This window comes from Dendrobium catenatum, unplaced genomic scaffold (assembly GCF_001605985.2).
Source record: "Dendrobium catenatum unplaced genomic scaffold, ASM160598v2 fragScaff_scaffold_1061, whole genome shotgun sequence".
Lineage (NCBI taxonomy): Eukaryota > Viridiplantae > Streptophyta > Magnoliopsida > Asparagales > Orchidaceae > Dendrobium > Dendrobium catenatum.
In genome coordinates this window covers 3,562,646-3,580,831 of record NW_021319523.1, presented here as the reverse complement: position 1 = coordinate 3,580,831, position 18,186 = coordinate 3,562,646, and the positions used below count along the sequence as shown (strand labels likewise).

The 18,186-nt window shown below is 32.8% G+C and overlaps 1 protein-coding gene across 3 annotated transcripts; it reads left to right on the top strand.

Annotated features, from left to right (window-relative positions):
• The first annotated feature begins 9,826 nt into the window (after positions 1–9,826).
• Positions 9,827–16,648, top strand: LOC110107581 (uncharacterized sugar kinase YeiI-like). Of its 3 annotated transcripts, none has more exons than XM_020837858.2 (8): positions 9,827–9,947; positions 10,057–10,185; positions 10,262–10,364; positions 11,731–11,778; positions 12,525–12,622; positions 12,734–12,848; positions 15,104–15,186; positions 15,656–16,648. In XM_020837858.2, exons 1-8 carry the CDS (start codon positions 9,864–9,866, stop codon positions 16,280–16,282), a joined length of 1,287 nt encoding a protein of 428 aa, XP_020693517.2. In that variant the 5' UTR covers positions 9,827–9,863; the 3' UTR covers positions 16,283–16,648. The 3 variants fall into 3 exon arrangements, with proteins under 3 accessions (XP_020693517.2, XP_020693516.2, XP_020693518.2); XM_020837857.2 differs by lacking the exon at positions 11,731–11,778 and adding an exon at positions 10,457–10,504; XM_020837859.2 differs by lacking the exons at positions 9,827–9,947; positions 10,057–10,185; positions 10,262–10,364 and adding exons at positions 11,354–11,481; positions 11,558–11,660.
• Positions 16,649–18,186: the final 1,538 nt, after the last annotated feature.

The following is an 18,186-nucleotide window of genomic DNA, read 5'->3' as shown; positions in this document are numbered from 1 at the left end:
AGATTTTTGGGAAACAAATCACGCAACGGAATCTGAAAAAACTATGGAGCAATATCACATCAAGAAATTTATTATTTAAATTTGAAAGAAACTATACAAATCTCTTCTCTTACACTCTCGCCTTGTTTTATTTTCAAGTTAAGCATGAAAAATAAGAATGAAATTACCTAGCTCCACTCGTAGCATTGTGGTTGTCACAACCCAATTCAATATGACCCATAAATACAGGTCACACCATATTGGATGGTGGCAGAACAGAAGTAAACCCGTACAGATCAAGATCTTTTATTTGAAAAAATATCAATTTTTTTTTTCAAATAACAAACATCGGAGCTTCTAATTTTATTTGGATAAATATCATATTGTTTAATTTTGATATCATTAGATATTTATATGATGAAACAGTGGTTTATAGTCGAATGAATCAATACAAGTCATCTGATGGAGTGTTATGAATTTTGGTTATATTTATGAGGCATGTGACTCTTAAAAAGCATTTGTTCTGTCACATGTAATTTTTTTTTATTATCTCTTATAATAATTAACACAATGTATTAAATGACTCATATTATAATTGTCAGATAACTTTTATATTTATTGTAGACTATTAAATACAACTCTCTATTTTCTCATTCATTATTTGGGACCCGAAAATAATATATATTTTTTAGAACGGAGGTATCTACCCAATGCCACTTCAAAGAGAGTGTTTGGTGGCATAATTAATCAATCGGTGGAACCTAACTAGGCCACCCACCGGCATCAGACCCACGCTTGTTTTGTCCCACCAAAGAGGCGAGATCATAGTATAGGGGATTCAAATCTGGGATGGGGGATTCTCAACCGTGCTCGTCCACCAACCACCCTAAGGTCATCTCCAACCGAACGCCAAACGAGCGTATGCCGTCCGTCCATCGCTCCAACCGAACGCAAAAATTTTTGCCATTTACTTGCAGGTGAACAGTGCGACGCCAATATTGGCGTCGCACTGTTCACCCACGCCATTTTTCTCTCTCAACCGGTAAAAGGCGCGAAAGGGAGAAGATTGTTACCTTCCGAAAAACACCTAAAATGACGTTCAATTGGAGCAGTATCATGCCATTTTGGAGTTCTGTGTTATTTTGCCGTAAAATTTAGAGTTTCCCGTTGGAGATGCCCTAAGCATCTGTAGGTAAAAAATGATAATATTATACATTTATTTTAGTTCATATTTTTTTTAATAATTAATTCACAATCAAAAAATTAATGTTCATGCATGTGCAGTTTTTGTTCTAAATTGCAGCGCGACAAAAAGCCAGCTAATTAATCATTAAGTTAGGAGACATTTGCTGTAACTTTTGGACTTATCAAGAAAAAGCTACAGGTCTTTGACTTATAAACTGACCAATGACCAGCTCATAATTATCCTTAATTATAAATCTAATTATTATTAATATAATGTAATTAGCACAAATATAAATAATTATGAATCCCTAAGTTTGGATCCCAATGATAAATTACAAATATTAACTTTTGAATTAAGAACTGCTTGAATTTTTTCGAAGGCTTCCTTTGGTACAGCTGCTAGCTGTGTGTGACTGTATAAAATTAGTTGAGAAATTAAAATATATTTATTTTTTTAATTTTTTGAAGTTTAATGAAAAATATAGTTTTTATTATTAGTAAATAAAATAAATTAAGTTTTTTTATACGAGAAATAATTTCATGCCACTATGGTCAATACCGTCTGAAAACATATTGGGCAAATATAATGGTCTATGGTTTAGTTTGGGACGGCTTTTTTATTGGTTCTTAAAGCAGTTTTTTAGTACAAAATTAAAAAGCTGTTTTATGATACTAAAAATTAAGTTACTTTAATAAGCAATAAGAAAGCTGTCCCAAAAGAAACCAAAATTCGAGCTCCTTTGCCCTTTTAGATTTCTTATATATTATTATTGTTATTATTATTTTGCTATAAATGAGTGGAGGAGAAAGAGGATTTGTAAGCTAATGAAATGGACTAATGGTTTTGTCACTGTTAGAAGACTTTAGTGAAGAATTGAAGAGAGAGATAATATAAATATATAGATATATTATAGGAGAAGATGGTCAAAGAAAAGAGGCAGAAGTTCCTTTCAGCTTCTCATGTAACATTCATTATTTTGTCTCAGTTCTGAATTTTCTTCATGGGTTGCAGTTTCTTCTTATAACATTTAGGCTTTGTTTGTTTGAGCGTTTTTTTGCCTTCTCCGTTTTCGAAAACGGAGGATTTTTTTTGTGTTGTTTGGTTCATCAAATCACGTTCCCAAAAACTCCTTTTTTTCATTTTTCTGCAGTTTTGAGAAAGCTTTTTATATGTACTTTTCCATTAGAAAACTCCATTTTCTTAACTAATGTTTTTTAAAACTATCTTCTAAAAAAAAAAAAACAAACAAACAAAGCCTTATAGATTAAATTCCCTTTAATATATTTATTCAATAAGGATGATCTTAAGGAGATCAATTTTCTTGAGGATTCTCAAAACCCTCAATTTTTTTATTTTTTTTAGTTATAGAGAGGACAAACAATGCCTAAAGTGCATTTTCTTTGAGTTTTTTTGGAACTCTCTAAGGTTTCGTTTGGACAATTTGTTTACGGATTTTTAAAATAACATTTTCGTACAAAATTTTCTTTTTTAAGAAATTTTTGTACTAAAAAATTGTTTATAAAGCAGTATGAAAACTGTCACAAATGAAGTCTAAATCAATTCTTTCAATTATGTCAATTTGTTTGCTTATACTAATTTGCAAGTTAGAGGCCTCTATTAATTTAAGATTTGGAGGTCTTTAATTATATGACCAAAAGTTTAGCTAAACTATAGATACAATGCAATCATTTTTTTAAACTATTTGCAGAAAATAACATCTCAATAAAATATTACATGTTTATATATACATTGCAATATTACATGTCTAAAATCCATCAAAATAATTTATATTACAATAGCAAGGCCAAACACTACCTAAGATCATATCTAGCCGAACTGCATACCACCGTATGCTGTTAGACTGTTCGGTCCATTCGTACTCCAAATCTCACGCCAAAGTTCGGCAGGTGAACAGTGCAACACAAATATTGACGTCGGACTGTTCACCTACGCCAAAAAATTGAGCTGCGAGATTTACCGAGGAAGCATGCGAAAGTGGGAAAAAGTGCGGGAAAGAGGAGAAAATGATTACATTCGCAGGAAGCGCACGAAAAAAGAGAAAAAAAAATGTCATTCGATTGGAGATAGCATATTATCAACTCAACATTTATTGGCTTTATGGCATTATAATATTAATTAGTTTAACTAATAGATAATTATTTGATATTTGGCATCAACTTATCAGGTGGATCTAACCTTTTCTGGCAAAAGTTTATAGCTAGCAAATTTCTGCATGATAAGCTGCAAACTCTACATATCATGCAGAAATTTGCTAGCCTGCTTTGAACTACCACAGATCATCGTGACGACCTGACTTTACTAACACATCCTTGGGTGGGATAGCTTTTTTGTTGCTTCTTTCTTTTTTTTAAGCTTTTTTGTTTCTTCTTAAAATAGTTTTTAGTATTAAAAGTAAAATTTTTATACTAAAAAGCTGCTTTAAGAAGCAACCAGAAAGTCACCCCAAATGAAGCCTTAGTTTTTAGTCTATTCCCGCCTCATGGAATTTTTATTAGGTTCGGTGTCCTGATGTAGCTCTACGTTCGGATGCCAGTAAAATTATGTCACGTGCTCTTACTCTTTACCGCGCGGCCCGACGACCCGATCCGGACTGGACCCGGGATTGCTATGTATTAGTTGATTTGTGCAGACTATGGTATTGCTAGGTATTGCTCGATATTACTCGGCAATATCGAGAAATACAATTCTGTCAAGACCAATACCTAGCAATACCGAGCAATACCCCGATTTGCTAGGTATTTGCTCGGTATTGCTCAGTATTGCTAAGTATTGGTCTTGACAGAGCCGTATTTCTCGTTATTGTCAAGCAATACCTAGCAATACCGAGCAATACCTAGCAATACGCGAACATAGCAATACCGGATTTCGATCCGGGTCGGGTTGTCGGTTTGCGCGGTAAAGAGTAAGAGCACGTGACGACATGTTATTGATCTCCGGATGTAGAGCTACGTCCGGTGCCCGGACCTAATAATTGTTCCGCCTCATGCCTCCTATTGGGATTCTTGAGGAGGAGAGCTTCTTGCTCTTTCTTGGATGAGAGGGAGAGTGATAGGTGAGGGAGAGAGCAGCTCTTGGGGAAGGAAAAACAAAGCTTAATTCTAATTCAATTCAGCATTTGCGAAAGACTAATAGAGCCTCCCTCGATTGTTCTAATTCATTTTCCAGTTAGCTGCTCAGGCCCATCAAGAATGAGACGATATGAAATGTTGTGGGCCACTATTGGATCAGTTGGCTTTCAACTTCTACTGGCCCATATTGATATTAGTGGGATTTGTTTAAGGCCATTTGAGCCGATTCTTTGAATTAGACCCCAACAAAAATCTTTAGTGAACTGAAGTTATGAAAGATGTTCAATGGACTTCTCATTGAATTGGGCATATTGACAAATTTAGTCTTATTTATTGACTACAGCTTGGTTTGTATTTTTTATAGTATTAATTTTTTAGTATTGAAAGTTTTTTTTTTTTAAATAATTTTTTAGTATTAAATTTTTTTTATAGTAAAAAAGTAGTAGACAAAATTATCTCAAACGAAGTCTAAAAGATGATTTGAAATAATAGTAACTTTTTATAAAATTAGGTATGTATGAGCTACCTTCAGTCTTGCTATGAAAAACTTTCTCATCATAAAAATTTATGAAATATTAAATAGAAATATTTACCTCAAATAAAATGTGGCAATAATATGTAAATAGAAATGTGAAAATTTTATCTCAAATACGCCTTGACATACATAGATTTTCATGTTGTTCAACATGATTATAGTTTTCTAAAAACCTCAGACATCTTTGTGTGGTTCATAATTTTCTATAAGAAGGCTTCGGTCTTTATCTGAATCTTCATATAAAGACCAAAACCTTCTTACCATAATTATGAATATCAAACACATCTCCTCGCATCTAAGACATTAAAGAAGATAGTAAACCTCATTTTTGGAGAAAGAATAGAAGAAAATTTGCTTGTGTGACCATAAATGGGCATCTATGTTGATATCAAGGAAGTAAACATACCTTATAATTCACATACAATAATAATTATTTCTCAAATTTTACATGCAGAGAAGTTTATTAAGAATCATTGATTTTGACTTTCAAATTAATTAAGGGGACAATTTATTTATCTCCAAAAAATTCATCTGATTGGAATGAATTTTAATGTAAATTTTAGATCTCAAAGAACCTAAATTCAACCAATGATTTTGAGCTTAATATAAACTCCCACTAGTGCCCCTCAACGAGCTCCTCGATTTCATGAACAACTCTTCTCCTTCACATGCCGACGCACTCGAACTTTGAAATGTTTGACTTTGAACCGATTCAACCACGTTCAAATCATTTAGACCATTTAGCAACCCATAAATACAATATTTTTTTAGTCTCATTTGTAATAACTTTGTCCAAAGTAAACTATCTATATATGTCTCCTATTATGCACACCATGAATCACATAATGTTTAATTAGGGTCTTGACATGGAAAGATTAAAATATTCCAAATAAATAAATATATTACCTTTCACTAATTATGATAAACCAATAATTAAAGTATTATAAGAAGATACAAATGAAAGCCAAAACAATTAAACTAATTAAGGCTCCTATCATATTATGTCATGTGACCTTATTCACCCAATATATAAAATAATTTTGACTTATAATTATATAATTAAAAAATTAATAAATTAATAAATTTGAGTTTTATCTCTTATATATAATGAATTAATTTGGGCTGATATCATCTTTAAAGTTTTATAAATTGGCCAAATTAATATTTTCATTTTTTTGGACCAATAAGGCAGATAATAAAAATCTTTATTCACATTAATAAATAAATTTGACTTCTTTTACAACTAGCTATATTTTAGGATTATATTATAAATAATACAATATTTAATCACATCACTAAGAAAATATGACAATAGTCTATAGCTAAAAGTTTAGCCACATCACTCATGTGGAGAGCATCTTGGTCCGCCACCCGATCAGTTTTTCTCTTTGTGACTTTATCTTAATTTTCTTCTTCTTTTAGAGAAGAAGAAAAATTATAAGTCCCCACTAAGAAAAAATTCTAACTACCTTAATGATAGCGCAAATTTAGGTTTCGTGTGGGACAGCTTTCTTATTTTTATTCACATTAATAAATAAATTTGACTTCTTTTACAACTAGCTATATTTTAGGATTATACTATAAATAATACAATATTTAATCACATCATTAAGAAAATATGACAATAGTCTATAGCTAAAAGTTTAGCCACATCATTCATGTGGAGAGCATCATCGTCGCCAAACCATCTAAGTCATCGCCGCCCCTTCTCCGTCCACATCATCGTCCGCCACCCGATTAGTTTTTCTCTTCGTAACTTTATCGTAATTTTCTTTTACTTTTAGAGAAGAAGAAAAATTATAAGTCCCCACTAATTAAGAAAAACTTCTAACTACCTTAATGATAGCACAAATTTAGGTTTCGTTTGAGACAGCTTTCTTATTGCTTTCTAAGTTAATTTTCAAGTATAAAAATTAATTTAGAAAGCATTAAGAAAGTTGTTTCAAAAGAAGTCTTATTATATAGTGATAATCAAAAAATTGAGATGAGCGATAAGAATCTTGGAGCATTACATATATAAAAACTTAAAAGCCTCCACAAAAAATAGAGGATTATCTAAACTCCGTTTCAACAAATTTATAGTTAAATTGAACGTCTCAATATGACGAACCTAATGATACGCACAAAAAAAATGATCAAATTCAAGCTCAAATTATTCCAAATCAAGTAATTGAAGCGTGATTAGAAAATTTGAGAGATTGGTTGAAAAACTAAGGTTTTGTTTGGGACAGCTTTTTCACTGCTTCTTAAAGCAGCTTTTTAGTGCAAAAATTTTAATTTTTGCTCATGGTAAAAGTCATGACGCAAGAGGGTAATTTCAGTGGGTGGCAGCTATTTCATTTCTTTATAATTTGGTCATGCTCATTCATCAATTAAATATATTAATGGTCTCACAATCAAATGATCTTGTGCTCGCTAGATTTATATCACTAATATGCTTGATTTAATTATAAGCATGTAAGATATAGAGATTGCTTGGACGGCTTTTTTACTGTTTTAAGAAGAATTAAAAATGCTATCCCAAAAGAACCCTTTGCTATGTTTGGGATATTTTTTTTCACCGCTTCTTAAAGCAACTTTTTAGTGCAAAAATTTAAATTTTTGCACTAAAAAGTTAATTTAAAAAGCAGTAAAAAAAAATATCCCAAACATAGCAAAGGGTTCTTTTGGGATAGCATTTTTAATTCTTCTTAAAACAGTAAAAAAGCCGTCCAAGCAATCTCTATATCTTACATGCTTATAATTAAATCAAGCATATTAGTGATATAAATCTAGCGAGCACAAGATCATTTGATTGTGAGACCATTAATATATTTAATTGATGAATGAGCATGACCAAATTATAAAGAAATGAAATAGCTGCCACCCACTGAAATTACCCTCTTGCGTCATGACTTTTACCATGAGCAGATGCGAGCACGGTAATAGCTAGAATGAATGGTTAATATAATGTACAGTTAGCACAGGGAACTGCTGACGATCAATACCTGCTCAATAACCTGAATTTTTCTATTCATGTCATGAATCCTTCACAACACGAATCATCACTACATGATAATCAAACAAAAGCATTATATCTTATTAACATAATACATCATTATATATACTTCGCAGAATTTTTATTAAGTCTGGTGTCCTGACATAGCTCTACATTCGGACGCTAGTAAAATGGTGTCACGTGCTCTTACTCTTTACCGCACGGCCCGACGATCCGACCCAGACCGGACCCGGGATTGCTATGTATTGGCTGATTTGTGCAAACCAGGGTATTGCTAGGTATTGCTCGATATTGCTCGGCAATAACGAGAAATACCATTCTTTCAATACCAATACCTAGCAATACCGAGCAATACCCTAATTTTTTTAGGTATTGCTAGGTATTGCTAAGTATTGGTCTTGACCGAACGGTATCTCTCCTTGTTGTCAAGCAATACCTACCAATACCCGAACATAGCAATACCGAGTTCCAGTCCGGGTCGAGTCTTCGGGCCGCGTGGTAAAGAGTAAGAGCACGTGGCGACATGTTATTGGCCTCCGGATGTAGAGCTACGTCAGGTGTCCGGACCTAATAATTGTTCGCAAAATTCTAGCTCTAAGATAAGGGTGTCAATAAAATTACATGACATGCCAATTTGATCTAAATATTTTAGGCTTATGTTAACCTATTTAATGAATGAGTCGTGTTTGGATCATGCATTTCTACCCGATTTGTTAAAATGCTTGGGTCTGGTTTACCCACCAACTCAATTTTTATTCAAAAATGATTTGTTTATTTTAATTCTTATATTTGTTAGTTCGGGCCGCGTGGTAAAGAGTAAGAGCACGTGGCGACATGTTATTGGCCTCCGGATGTAGAGCTACGTCAGGTGTCCGGACCTAATAATTGTTCGCAAAATTCTAGCTCTAAGATAAGGGTGTCAATAAAATTACATGACATAACAATTTGATCTAAAATTTTTGGGTTTATGTTAACCTATTTAATAAATGAGCTGTGTTTGGATCATGCATTTCTACCTAGCTTGTTAAAATGCTTGGATTTGGTTTACCCACCAACTCAATTTTTATTAAAAAAATGCATGTTTATTTTAATTCTTTTATTTGTTAGTACAATCTTATCATTCGTAATCAATTAATCTAAAATCTATAGTTAAAAATTAATAAAAAAATTATTTTTTATTACAATGATTTATCATTTCAAGTTTGGATTGCTAGCAGGTTAGGTTTGGAAGCACCTTTTTAATCTGTTTATTAAATAAGTCGGGTCAATTTTGAGTTGGACCCAATCCAACCAGTTGACCTATTTTGACACCTCTACTCGATCTAAGATCTTTCAAATTAATTTTTTAAGTATTATAAATTTTCTTTCAATAACTCTTCTTTCAACTGAAAATCTCATACTTCATTCTAAAATGCAGTGAAATCAAAAAGTGCTATGATTCATCTTCAATTGAATGTTATTTTGCTCCTTAACAGTCGCTCTCTTCTTTTGCACCTTTCTTCAGCAAATTCGGTAGAGACCAAAAAATGGCGCAGATCAATTGAAGATGTCGATCAACCTATATTTTGTAAATTAGAACATAAGCATATTTTATTTTTCAAGAGTAATTTTTGGAGGTGTCCTCAAGTTAATTAACCTCAGGTAGCCTAAACCCTTCAAGATGTCGATCAACCTATATTTTGTATTCAACTTAAGTTGACTTTAATCTGCTTATTTTTATGTATTTTTTTATCATTTTGAGATTTTTTTGGGATAGTTTAGATCAATGCCCACTTATGACATCGCACATAGCAGTGATTCAACTAAGATTTTGTTTGGGACAGCTTTCTTACTGCTTCTTAAAACAATTTTTTGACTAGAAAGTTGTTTTAAAAAGCAATAAAAAAAGTCATCCCAAAAAAAAGCCGCCCTTCGAATTCTCCTCAACGGAGCAGAGAAGCCCTCCTTCACTTGCTCGCACACCTCTTCTCGAAGCCCCATAGGCAGCCCAACCTCGCCTCTCAAAACCCTACGTCGCCGGCCGCCCGGAAAGGCCTATCACAGTCGCAGTGCAAACTCTGAGCTTTCGGTTTAATCATGGATACGGCGCAGCGACGATTAAAATCAATCTCCTTCCATATCCTCCAACCCGAAAACTCCTTCGTTCATGGAATCGATTCGGTATCCATCTGACCTTTATCATTACTCTTTACTCAAAACCGGAACTTGCGGTTTGGGTTATTCTGGCAATTTTCTTAATCGATACAAACTTATCGTTTCGACTATTCAGAATCTGCTTCTAGCTTTCCAAAAGCCACCAAAATCTTCACCTTTTCCCGTTGTTATCGGGGGCATGGTTTTAGATATTGTTGCGAAGCCTGATACACACCCATATCCTGCAACTACCACCCCCGGCAATGTACGTTTCTTCGCTTCCATGGTAGTCCATTTTCTTATTTAAAAGTGTTTTAAAAATTTGAATCGAATGCTTCCAGATTGAGTATGTGAGCGGAGGAGTGGCAAGAAATGTTGTTGAATGTATGACAAAGCTTGGAAGCAAGCCTTTCATGATAAGTGTTGTGGGATTTGACATGGCAGGTTGGTTTCAAATTCATTGCCATCATTATTGTTCTTGTAATTTGATTTGAATTTTCAGAGTTGGTTGATTTCTTGTTTCTGTTGAAATATAGGAGAATTGCTCTTGAAGTTATGGGAATCTGCTGAACTTCCCACTGAAGGTAAAGCACAGTATTAAGCCAATTGTTTGATGATAAAAATTTGTGTATATTATTCATATCAACGGGTTTCTTGTAACTAAATACCTCTTTGTTGCTCCCTGAGTGATATTGTAATGATTCCCAAAAGGCTCTATGTTATCTACGTTGCTTTCGGTTATTTTTTTCATCTCAATTGTATCACCTAATATCTTTTTTACTATGTTGCACCGATACACCTATTTATGAAGGCGTGTTGAATCCGATAAACCGATACACGGATACACCTCCGATATGGCACCGATATGTGTCGAATACGACTTTAATTTCAATTAAAATACTATTTAATTTCAAAAGGACACGTGTATCTAATACGCGTGCCCATTGAAAAACCAAAAAAATAAAAAAAGAGACCCATTGTATTTACTTCCGCGGCTACGAGTGAGGTTCTCGCATTTCCGAGATGGATTTGACTTTCTTAATGATATGGGGATATTAGAAATTGCTAATCTTTCGCTTGATGAGTCTGAAGTAGAAGTTATGATATTTATTGAAGATGACATAGAAGTTCAAAGATAAACCACTGAAGAAGTTAATCATATCATTCATTCTATTGAATAGTCTTCATGTGCTAGACAATTTATGTTTATGCTTTTGTTGTTGTACTAGACATTTAATGCTTACTTTTATTTTGATATTATAAGCTACAAGGCTACAAATGATGTTACTTTTTTTTTTTTTTTGTAATTTCAAGTATTATGCTTTGATTGCTTTCTTAATTTTTATGTATGCTTTATAAATTATAATGTCATGTCTGCGCCATACCCGTATCCTATATTTTTAAGAATTGACATGTCCCGTATCCTTTTCAGAATCTGCTTCTAGCTTTCCAAAAGCCACCAAAATCTTCACCTTTTCCCGTTGTTATCGGGGGCATGGTTTTAGATATTGTTGCGAAGCCTGATACACACCCATATCCTGCAACTACCACCCCCGGCAATGTACGTTTCTTCTCTTCCATGTTCGTCCTTTTTCTTATTTAAAAGTGTTTTAAAATTTTGAATCGAATGCTTCCAGATTGAGTATGTGAGCGGAGGAGTGGCAAGAAATGTTGTTGAATGTATGACAAAGCTTGGAAGCAAGCCTTTCATGATAAGTGTTGTGGGATTCGACATGGCAGGTTTTTGTCAAATCCATTGCCATCATTATTTTTCATGTAATTTGATTTGAATTTTTTTGTTTAAATATAGGAGAATTGCTCTTGAAGTTATGGGAATCTGCTGAACTTCCCACTGAAGGTAAAGCACAGTATTAACCAATTGTTTGATGATAAAAATCTGTGCATATTATCCATATCAACGGCTTTCTTGAAAGTAAATACTTCTGTGTTGCTCCCTGAGTGATATTGTATTAATTCCCAAAAGGATCTATGTTATCTACATTGTTTTCCATTATTTTTTTCATCTCAATTGTATCACCTAATATCTTTTTTATCATAAATTTATCCTATTATCACATTTTCATGCACTGTATATGCCCTTTATCATATTTCCTTTTTAAATTTTATCATCTTTACATCATCCTTAAGAAGGATGCTACTTTTGACGTGTTGCTTAGGCTCCGTTTGGGATGGCTTTCTTTCTTCTTCTTAAAGTAGCTTTCTAGTACAAAATTAAAAATTTTATACTAAGAAGCTGTTTAAGAAGCAATAAAAAAGCCGTCTCAAACAAAACCTTAATCTTATATAAAAATCAGTCCTAATGATACCAAAAGCCTTTATCTTATATGAATTTGTTTCCATTCTTGTTGTACTTCCAATGATATGTTAGATTTTCTTATATTTCCTCTTTTAAGAACTGATAGCTTCGATCCATCATTTTCAGCGGATGCTTCTTCGAAGCTTGTTGCATACTATGCTGCTAAACCCTTTGCTATCTAAAGTAAAGCCAGTTCTACTGAGAAGCATGCTATATTTTCTAGCCATGTTCTTTTCTATGTATACGAAAATGTAGTTAATCAATTTGTCTCTAGTTGCATGTTGTAGGACTGCTGAAGCTGAAAGGTATCTCTACTCCTGTCGTATCAAACATATTTGACTGCAAAGGGGAGTTATTTGCAGGTGTAGCAAGCGTTCATGCTGTTGTAAGTTTCTTTTCTTTTCTTTTTGGCTGCTTATTAACTTCAATAATTAATTGCTTCGGCTTATTAACTTAAATACAAGCTTTTTCTCTGAAGTTTCTATGATTGAACCAGGAAAATTTTCTTAGTCCAGACTGGATTTGGAAGTTTAAGCATTACATATATTCAGCACCAATTTTAATGGTTGATGCAAATCTACACCCTGAGTCACTTGAAGCTGCTTGTCAAAGTAAGGCTGTTTTTATCCAGCTATTTTTGTATGCCTTAATGCATTTGCACATTCTTTGATTGATTTGATTTTGAAGTCTAAAAAGATGTCAGATGAGTAAAGGAGTATGTTGATTCTTATTTTTAAGAATAGAGATGATGCACAAGAGTGTGTGTATCATAGAGGACCTAAGTTAATGTGTTATATATTAAAATTATGGGGGAGAGTAATTGGGCCTAGGTGAGTAAGGATTGGGCCAAAATCTTAAATGTCTTTGAGAATCAGTTCAAATGGATGAGAGCAACAACTAGTGGTGGAGGGGAGGGACATACAATGGCATTTGTCTAGCTTATATACATGACAATCAAATTTTAATACATATGAGAAGCCAAGAACAAATTCTCGAAGTTTGTTGGGAGGGAGATGGCCAAGTCAACCAATGGAGCAAAGTAATGATGGAAGATGAGTAGAAGGAACATCAGTCATCAAGCAGTAAACCCCATATAACTTAACACCTCCATCATTTGTCTTCTTTGAGCAAAAGTTGTTATCAAGACTTGCGCCACAGACCAATTCGAGGGGAAATTAGGATTTTATGTTTAATAATGTATAAAATAATATATGCCTCTGGCATCTTATTTATAATCCAAATTGACAAAAAATTAGTAGTTTTTTTGAAAATGGTCAAAATCTAATTGAAGTGTTTCCAATTTAGCTTCATGGCAAACTGATGTTTTTTTGGTTTCACTATAATGCAAATCCTGCTTTATGGTGCAGAATGTTGGCCATTAAAAGAGAATCATATTATTAAGTGTTGCAGAGATTAGGATGCTCATGTGGATTAGTGGCTTTACTCTTAGAGACAGAATATGAAATTGGCATATATCTGTGAAAAAGGTTGGAGTTGCTCCATTGGAAGATAAGATTAGAGAGAGTTGCCTTAGATGGTTTGGTCACATAAAACGGCGGCCTTCCGATAACCCGGTTAGGAAAGTAGATGTATTAGATTTGACTTATGTTAAGAAAGATAGAGGTAGACCTAAAAAGACTTGGTTGGAAAATATTAGAAATGACATTTCTTTATTAGATTTAATTGAAAATTTGACTCTTAACAGGACACGACGGAGAAAACTGATTCATGTAGCCTACCCCACATTGTGTGATAAAGGCTTGATGTTGTTGTTTGTTGTAGTATAGTGCAAATCCTGCAGCTTTCATGTTCATTAACAGTGCATTACAAGGATCAGCAAATCAGCCGCACCTTTCCAGAGGACTGAGTACGCAAGGAAGGCAAGAGAGAGCACATATGGAAGGGCAGATGCGGCAAAATAGAGACCATGTCCAACAGATGACTTCAAGCAAAGCATGTGAAATCTTTTTCATAACATCATAGATCTCTTACATTCAAAAATAAATTAAAAATAAGAAAATAAAATGTTAGAACAACAAAACTTGTCAAAGTGTTCATCTTAAATCTCGCATCCTGTATTTTCTACAGATATAAAATTTTAGATTTCCATCAAAGTGGTCATCTGAAAATGGCTTTAGGCTTCCTCCTTCAAACCAGACTAAGGCCTGTCATCCTCAGTTCATATATGCATTTCTTATCTCCATAGTTATGCCAAAGAAATGAAGAAATTGAAGGTATAGAAAAATGAAACTTCCCATGAGGAAGTATCCGAGAGAGAGAATATGCTTCTCTAATTGTTTGTTCTTGCCCACATTTCCTATTTTTTTGGAATTTAATTCACTTAATTTTGATGGCTTTTCTAATGAAGATGTTTTTGAACTGATTAGATTCCCTTTGAGCATGATATTAATTAAGAGCTAATATATATTAAATAATTTATAGATTGGATTTAAAGAAATCTTTCTAGCACGAAAAAGTAAATAAATGGACGAACAATCCACAGAATGCCCAGTTAAACTTTCATGCAATTCCTAAGCTAATTCATATATGCTTTAATTAGTGTGCGTGGATGGGTATATTGAAGAAGAGCTTTTGGACAGCATAATTTGTTGTTGAGTGTAAGGCTTCATTTGGGAGTTGGGACAGCTTCTTTGTTGCTTTCTAAAATAGCTTTTAGAATTTTTTTTACTAGAAAGTTGTCTCAAACGAACCCTAAGTAGTCAGAGTTAAGGAGTCATTTTTTTTTTTTCAAATCATGACCATTCCAAAAGATGTGGATGAGTGGCCTATCTTGATAATATCTTTGTTTTTCATATATTAATTTCTTTCATATTCATCTGATGCATTGTTTAATTATCTTCTCCAGTAGCAGCTAAATACCGCACTCCAGTGTGGTTTGAACCTGTTTCAGTGACAAAATCTGCAAGAATAGCATCTATTGTAGATTATGTAAGTACTAGAACACAAATTTCACTTTAATTTACTTTGATGATGATACTGTGTTACTCATTACATTTAAAGGTATAAATCAGCCAAACATGATAGAATCATTCTGTATGTCTACTAACCAATTAATAAATCTGAAAAAAAATAATATTTAGAATATGTACATAACGACAACAATAAACCTTTATCCCACTACGTAGAATCGGTCACATGAATTTTTTTCTCCCTTGTATCTATTAAGAATCAAATTCTCATTTAGATCTAAAAAAAGGTCATTTTTAATTGTGTTCAGCTTGTTATGAAAATGAGCTCAACGCAATCATTCAATATCAAATCGCTTCCTTAAAGATCAAACAGAACATGAGTTTCTTAATGAGTCTAATGTGAACTGTTTGTAAGCAACAAGCTTTTTGACATTCTAACTATATTAGATTTCAGGTTATTTCTTTATTTGGCCTTATTAATTTTGCAGATAACATGTGCATCTCCTAATGAAAACGAGCTCATTGCCATGGCAAATGCCTTGTCTTCCCAACAAAGGTTTAGTTTTGTGCAACGGCACACAAATACAGAAAAATGGCTTCCATCGGTGCAATCATTGTTCGATCTCTTGAAACCAGCAATACTTCTTTTGCTGGAAAGAGGAATCAAATTGCTCATTGTGACCATTGGTTCTGATGGTGTATTTGTATGCTTCAGAGATGTTGCTGACTTCCTGAAAGACATTACTATGAAGAACAAAGAAGAAGTTGATCACAATAGACAACTATTGAAAGTTATCAAGAAAAATTGTCCTCACCACCATGAAAGTTTCCTGAGATTTGTACAGATGAGTTCAGGTTCTTTTGCTTTTCATCTTCCAGCACCAGCTGCTTCAGTAGTGAGCCTCACTGGAGCTGGTGATTGCTTAGTTGGTGGAATACTTTCTTCTCTTTGTTCTGGTTTGGATATCATGCAAAGTGCTGCAGTAGGTGTTGCTACAGCGAAAGAGGCAGTTGAGGCTTTTAATAATGTGCCAGTTGAAATATCATTGAACAGAATTGCTTCTGAAACGCACAAAATTCTTTCAGCTGCTAAGCAACTAATGTTTGATTCTTAGTTGGTGTAGGATTTCAGATGCTTTTTGAGAAGTGAGAACCAAATGTTAGCTGTTTTCTTTATAATGGACTTAGCTGTTGTGTCGCTGCTTTCTTTTTTCGGGAGACATTTAGAAGACTAAACTCACAAACAAAACACAGGCAAGCTTCGAATCAAAGACCTCTTGATTGATGGTCAAAGTTCCCAATCAAAAGATAGAAGTGAGTTGCGTTTGCTACTTTCTTTATAAATCTGTTTTTGTCAAATAAAATCCTAATTCTTCATTTAATCACAAATGATGAATTTGATCTTATATTCCTGTATTTTAATGTGGACTGAGCTTATGTAATTTGATTTTTAATGGTCATTTTTGTTTGATTCTAAATTAGTCATTTCGGCTTCATTATCTTGCTTTTCTGAAGTATTGATTTTAATATTTACATGTATACCTTCAATTTAAGCATTTTGATCTAACCAAAATGAAATATTTGCAATTTTCATTTTGTTGTAATCTCCTATTTGCAATCTAATGATTGTTAATTGCATGCTTATATTGTAATGAGGTTGATTGGATAATTGTGGTGATATTACTGTGATTGCTATTTAGAATATTTCAAAGATTGTTAAGAGATCAAAATGTTGTGTCAGTCAGTAATGAACCTCAAACAAATCCAAATGCTCTATATGATTAACTCTTTATGTGTTCCTCTTAATAGAGATTGTTATGCCATTGTACAGAAACACCTTAGCCAATTAATTTGATGGCATTTAAGTTGTTCTTGTAATGCTCTAATTGTTAATGTAGAGCTATTTAAGTGCTCACATTCCTCTAAATGTTTTGTTTAGACTTGGTCTTCGTTTGGGATGACTTTTTTACTGCTTCTTAAAGCGGCTTCCTAGTATAAAAATTTAAACTTTGTACTAAGAAGTTATTTTAAGAAGCATTCAGAAAGCTGTCCCAAACGATTCCTTAGGCTTCATTTGGGATGATTTTTTTAATGTTTCTTAAAGCAATTTTTTAATAAAAAATTTAATTTTTTATAAAAAAAATTATTTTAAGAAGCATTAAGAAAAACGTCCCAAACAAAACCTTACAAGATTTAAGAAAGCTCATATTATTGGATGGAAGCTCATGTATCGAACTATAAATGTATGGATAAGATAAAGAAGTAAATAAAGATTGTTTAGGGTAAAAAAAAAAGAGTTAAATAAGAGATTGATTTTTCATTTGGGGCCATTTTTTTACACAGTATAATTTTTAAATAAAAAAATTAACTTAAAATTTTTTTTAATTTTTTTATTTGAAAATTATTAGAAAACAGTAAAAAAATTATCCTAAACAAAGGGAGAGAGTTATATTAGCGAAAGCTTCAATTTTTTTTTACTAAAATTTATCATCCCTCATAAATAAAGAAATATTAATAACATATATTTTTTAGTGTGATAATGAAATATTCAAACAATTGAATCACGAATTCAAAGCACTTTAATTATTTATTTTAACAATCATTTGATTCATATATAACCAATACAATAAAAGTAATTAAATTATATATTTTTCTCCTACTTTCTTATCTTTTTTTCTTATCAAAGTCGTATGCAATAATAAAATTATTAAATAATTTATAAATTTCTAGATAATATTACATATTTAGCCTTAAATGCAAATATAAAAGTTATCATACTTTCTATATTATAAATCACATAACTCAATGGAAAATAATAATTTAAAATTTCTGTAATAATTCAGATAACCATTTGAATGATATTATCTAACTCTTTTTTTTTTTTTTTTTTTTTTTTTGGGACAGGGTTTTTTGTGGGAACAGGATATTCACCCACTGCCACCTCCGAAAGGGTGCTTAGCGGCATGACTAACCCTTAGCTAACCTAAAAGAGGCACATACCCTAAAAACCTGATGGCCC